The sequence below is a fragment of the Sardina pilchardus genome, chromosome 18 (genome assembly GCF_963854185.1).
Source record: "Sardina pilchardus chromosome 18, fSarPil1.1, whole genome shotgun sequence".
Lineage (NCBI taxonomy): Eukaryota > Metazoa > Chordata > Actinopteri > Clupeiformes > Clupeidae > Sardina > Sardina pilchardus.
In genome coordinates this window covers 18636513-18641512 of record NC_085011.1, presented here as the reverse complement: position 1 = coordinate 18641512, position 5000 = coordinate 18636513, and the positions used below count along the sequence as shown (strand labels likewise).

The 5000-nt window shown below is 47.9% G+C and overlaps 1 protein-coding gene across 1 annotated transcript in view; it reads right to left on the bottom strand.

Moving 5' to 3' along the window:
• ttc27 (tetratricopeptide repeat domain 27) overlaps window positions 1–5000 on the bottom strand; it is a 119618-nt gene that overhangs the window by 110938 nt on the left and 3680 nt on the right. The window contains 2 exon segments of the mRNA XM_062519740.1: window positions 966–1095; window positions 2511–2700. Coding sequence (XP_062375724.1) covers window positions 966–1095; window positions 2511–2700 — 320 coding nt within the window.

The following is a 5000-nucleotide window of genomic DNA, read 5'->3' as shown; positions in this document are numbered from 1 at the left end:
ACACACACACACACACACACACACACACACACACACACACACACACACACACACACACACACACACACACACACACACACACACACACACACACACACACACACACACACGAGTGAGTGCTGCCTGCAAAAGCGCGGCTGTGGAATCAGCAGAATCACTGGTAATCTAACTGTGGATAACCCTCGCATTGAACAGAAAAGGAATTTCTTTCAAACAGTCTGGCTGCTTCCATTCATCTATAACAACAGTGCACTGTGCTTCCTCTGCAGATTCTGAGCACCCTTAAGCTATCTAAAGGGTTTGGCGGATGTGAAATAAAATGTTAACATTAAAAATCACTATGTTACACACATTGGTAAATGCTACATGACAAGATATATACTGCATTGTCTAAAAGATGGATGCAAGTGTGTGTCAGTGTGTGTTGATTTCACTTCTGTCTAATGCGGTGAGTGCACACACACACACACACACACACACACACACACACACACACACACACACACACACACACACACACACACACACACACACACACACACACACACACACACACACACACACACACACACACACACACACACACACACACACACACACACACACACACACACACACACACACACACGACCTGTAGGGTTCTCCTCCCCAGCGCTGCTGCCTACTGCGTCCCAGAGACATGGCTGCATGAGCTCCCAGCATGCAGTAAGCAGCTCAAGTGAGCTTATATGACGCACAATAGGGGGGTAAGATGTGGGCTTGTGTTTCTGTGGTTTCTGCAGGAGTGTGTGTGTGTGTGTGTGTGTGTGTGTGTGTGTGTGTGTGTGTGTGTGAGAGAGAGAGAGAGATTGAGTGAGCTCAATGTGTGAGGCTGTGAGCCCCTGACAGGCAGGTGCAGCCAGAGGTGTGATTGCATGCGTGTGTGTGTGTGTGTGTGTGTGTCAGGAGGTAGATGGGCTGCTTACCTCTGACAGCGACTGCAGTAAGGAGGCCGGCAGCAGGTCAGGAACGTGCAGGCTGACTGGAGGTCCTGTCCAGTTACTCTGGACAAAGAGGTGAAGACAGGCCACAGCTACTGCCAGCAGAGCTGTCTGCCTACATCAGAGAGAGAGGGAGGGAGAGAGGAGGAGAGAGAGGGAGAGAGAGAGAGGAAGGGAGAAAGGGGGAGAGAGAGGGAGGGAGAGAGAGAGAGGAAGGGAGAGAGGGGGAGAGAGGGGGAGAGAGAGGGAGAGAGAGGGAGAGGAAGGGAGAAAGGGGGAGAGAGAGGGGGAGAGAGAGGAAGGGAGAGAGGAGGAGAGAGATGGAGAGAGAGAGGAAGGGAGAGAGGGATACAGGGCAAGAGAGGGAAAGGAAAAGAGAGGGGGGGTTGTGTGGGCAGGGTAGATGAGGAAAGAGGAGGTGGAAGAAAGTGAAAATAAGAGAAACAAAATCCTTCACTTACACATCCACAGTACATGGACACAAAAAAAAACAATTTATCACAAAATGCAGTGTTGAAACTAAACCTACGCTGAAACATTAAAAAAACACAGAAAAAGAGAGACTAAGAGACAGAACAAAAAGATGAGCCCAGTGAGATAACAGTGAGACCGAGGAGGAAGAGGGAGAGAGTACAGACGAGAGAGAGAGACAGAGACACACACGCACACACGCACGCACGCACCCCAATGCTGCATACACTTCCCTGCTCACTTCCCAACAGTAGGCGCAGCAGCGAGATGGAGAGAGGGAGCGACAGAAGAAGAGAAAAGGAGAGGAGAGGACCAGGGGCTGCAGTACAGGGTGTGAGTGTGTGTGTGGGGGTGGGGGGGCTGTAGAGCACACACTCTCCCAGGTCTTTATCACTCCATCCCTCCCTCCCTCCCTCCCCCCCTCACTCAGAGCTGGCCCGCCAGCTACCAGGAGAGAGAGGCGATGCCAAGACGTCCTTATTAAAAATGAATAATTCATTACAGCAGGAGGGGGCCGTAGGGTGTGTGTGTGTGTGTGGGGAGGGGGGGGGGGTCTGGAGGTGGTCACTGGTGGTGCTGGTGGTTGGTGCACTATCAGTGAGGGGGCGACAGCTGACTTGTAATTCAGCTTGTATTCATTCCAATGCAAAAAAAGAGCTGCAGCATCTCAATCAGCCCTCCAGAACCCCCCCCCCCCGCCCCCCATCCCCAAAAGCCCCTCATTAAAGTGTAATCGCCGGCTGCCATTTTGTGGGGTCCCCTGCTCTCTTGACTGCAAGGCAGGCAGGCAGGCAGGCAGACAACTCTTGAAAGCACCCGAGTCAGTGAGTTCAGCTGAGGGTTGTAATGGGGGGAGAGCTACAGTAGATGGATGGGAGGACGAGCTGGGCTTTAATTAAACTCAACTTCCACAAAGTGTGCACATACCAAATGATGAAAAGATGGAGAGAGAGAGGGGGAAAATTCATCACTTATAGATGACCTCCCAGGGCTTGTCTTGTCTGTAGGGTGGGTGGGGGTGAGAGTGTGTGTGTGTGTGTGTGTGTGTGTTTAACCTACCTTTCCAGGCGGTCGTCCTCGGTGCTGTCGCTCAGGTAGGCCAGCAACTTCCTCTCCAGGTAGGCCTCGATGGTCTCCCCCTGCACAGCCTCCGACTCGCCCCCACCCCCAAGCAGGTCCAGCACCTGGGGGCTCAGAAGCACCGCCTCAAAGTCCCCCTCCAACAGGCTCTGGAGCAGGGGACCACCCTCTACACACACACACACACACACACACACACACACACACACACACACACACACACACACACACACACACACACACACACACACACACACACACACACACACACACACACACACACACACACACACACACACACACACACACACACACACACACACACACACACACACACACACACACAGGAGAAGGAAAGAGTAAAAGTAGGTTAGAGTCTGACACAGGAAAAGTAAGAGTGAAGTTTGCCAATTACTTCAAATCTAGATGGTAGAGAAAGAGACAATTTCTGCGTCTGTGAGGGCCGCTGTCCTTAGGGATGCACCGATTGTGAAATTCTGGGCTGATGATAACAATGTTTATTGTTTACAATAACAATTTGGCTGATAACCGATGCCGATACCAATACCAATGTTTGTTTACTTTGTTTTTGCCATCCATTAGACCCGTTTAGCGGCTGGCTCCTTATACATAAAACAACAGAGCTCTTTTCAAGTCTTTCAGCCCTTCACAACACAGTCTCGGAGTGTGCCAGTCTGCGAATAACACAACATTTAGCTAGTGCAGAACTGATGCATTTCATACAGATACAAATCAGCCACTACCATCGGTAAATGTCATAATATTTGCCGATGGGCCGATACCAGTCAACAAGGCAAATAGTGTCTGATACTGATGTCCAGAGGACATATCGGTCTGAATGTCTAGATGAAAGATCTAAACCTTCAGTTTAGTCAGTCCAATGCTGTGTTTCTGGTGTTACCAGTTTATACAGTTATTCCCCAATAGATCGGCATCTAGCTTGGAAGATCAGAACACAATATTCCATACAACTTCCTGTTCAGGCCATAATTCTTTCTAAACTGAACTACTGCATTACGGTACATTGTTTGCTGGCCTCCCTGCTTGTGCAGCAAGACCATCACAACTGATTCCAAATGCAGCGGCACTGTCTGGTTTTCAGTCAGCCAAGACACATGCAACTCCTCTGTTCCTCTGGCTTCCTGTAGCAGCCGGAATTAAATCCAAATCCCTCACTCTGGCCTACGGGACACTCACTTGATCTGCACCTTGCTATCTTATTTCCATGATCCAGCTGTAACAGGGAGGTTGCACAGGCCATGAAACTGAGGCGCTCTGTTCCCACAGCATCTGCTGTCATAATCAGCTTCCATTATAATCAATGAAAGTAGCTACACCAGACCTGATAGCGGCAAAAAAATTAGACCAGCCCTCTAAAACCATTTTTATGCTACATGAGCAAGAGTGTTTCAGTTACAGAGCCGGTGTAGCCCCCCTCCTGCCCACTATACAGTAGTCTCCTGATGAGTGTCTGCTATGATGGCCCTCCGTCAACACTAAGGCGGGGATCACATTAGCCAGCGGCAAGCGTAACGCAACGCTCAGACCATAATAATAATCCAAAACATTCTATCTCGTTTCTAAGCTGATGTCAACGTTGTTAGGCTACTAGACGAATCCGATTGGTCAAAATACCTCAACATTCTAAAACTGACATTGATGAAGCCGAGCTTCAAAGTTGAACCAAGTTCAACTCCAGCGTTACGCCAGCGGTGTCACCGTTCCGCTGCCGAACCATAGAGAACAATAGGAAACCTGCAGTTTGCCGCTGGCTAGTGTGATGTCAGCCTAAGGGTCACAGGTAAGACTCTATTAGTCTGTGATTCCTCGTTGGTGGAATGATTTACCTGGTGATAGTTTTGGGATCTTCAAAAAGCGTCCAAAGACTTGTCTGTTTACACCTTGTATATGACTGACTAATTCTTACAGAGTTCTGGTTTGCATGTGTCAATGGTTATTATTAACCATAGACACATGCAAATTGTATTTATTTTAGTCTGTGAGGGACCATAAGCATACACATATTGGTGCATCCCTACTTGTCTTGCCACATTTTACTCGTCATAGAGAACAATCTATGATAATCCTGCTCAATCAACCACGTCTGCAGGCTTTATAATCATTTTCTGTCATCTAACAAATATTATAACTTGTAATGGAAGCAGGAAACAAACAAAATATCAGAACTTCAAGATCACCTGGAACAAACTAACAAACCTCAGCTAATGAGATTAACATCTTTCTCCAAATCATCATTACGGTACCCCAAACACCAGCTATTCCAATCAATTCAAAAATGAATAAATAACTAACTCACTAAATAAATAAATAAATAAAATAAATAAACACTAATTTCCAAGATCATCTATTGCCTCCTCCCAGCTGCAGTTTATTGCCATTTATTTCTGCTGTTATATGAAGTTTGGTTCGTCAGGTTATTACTCACAC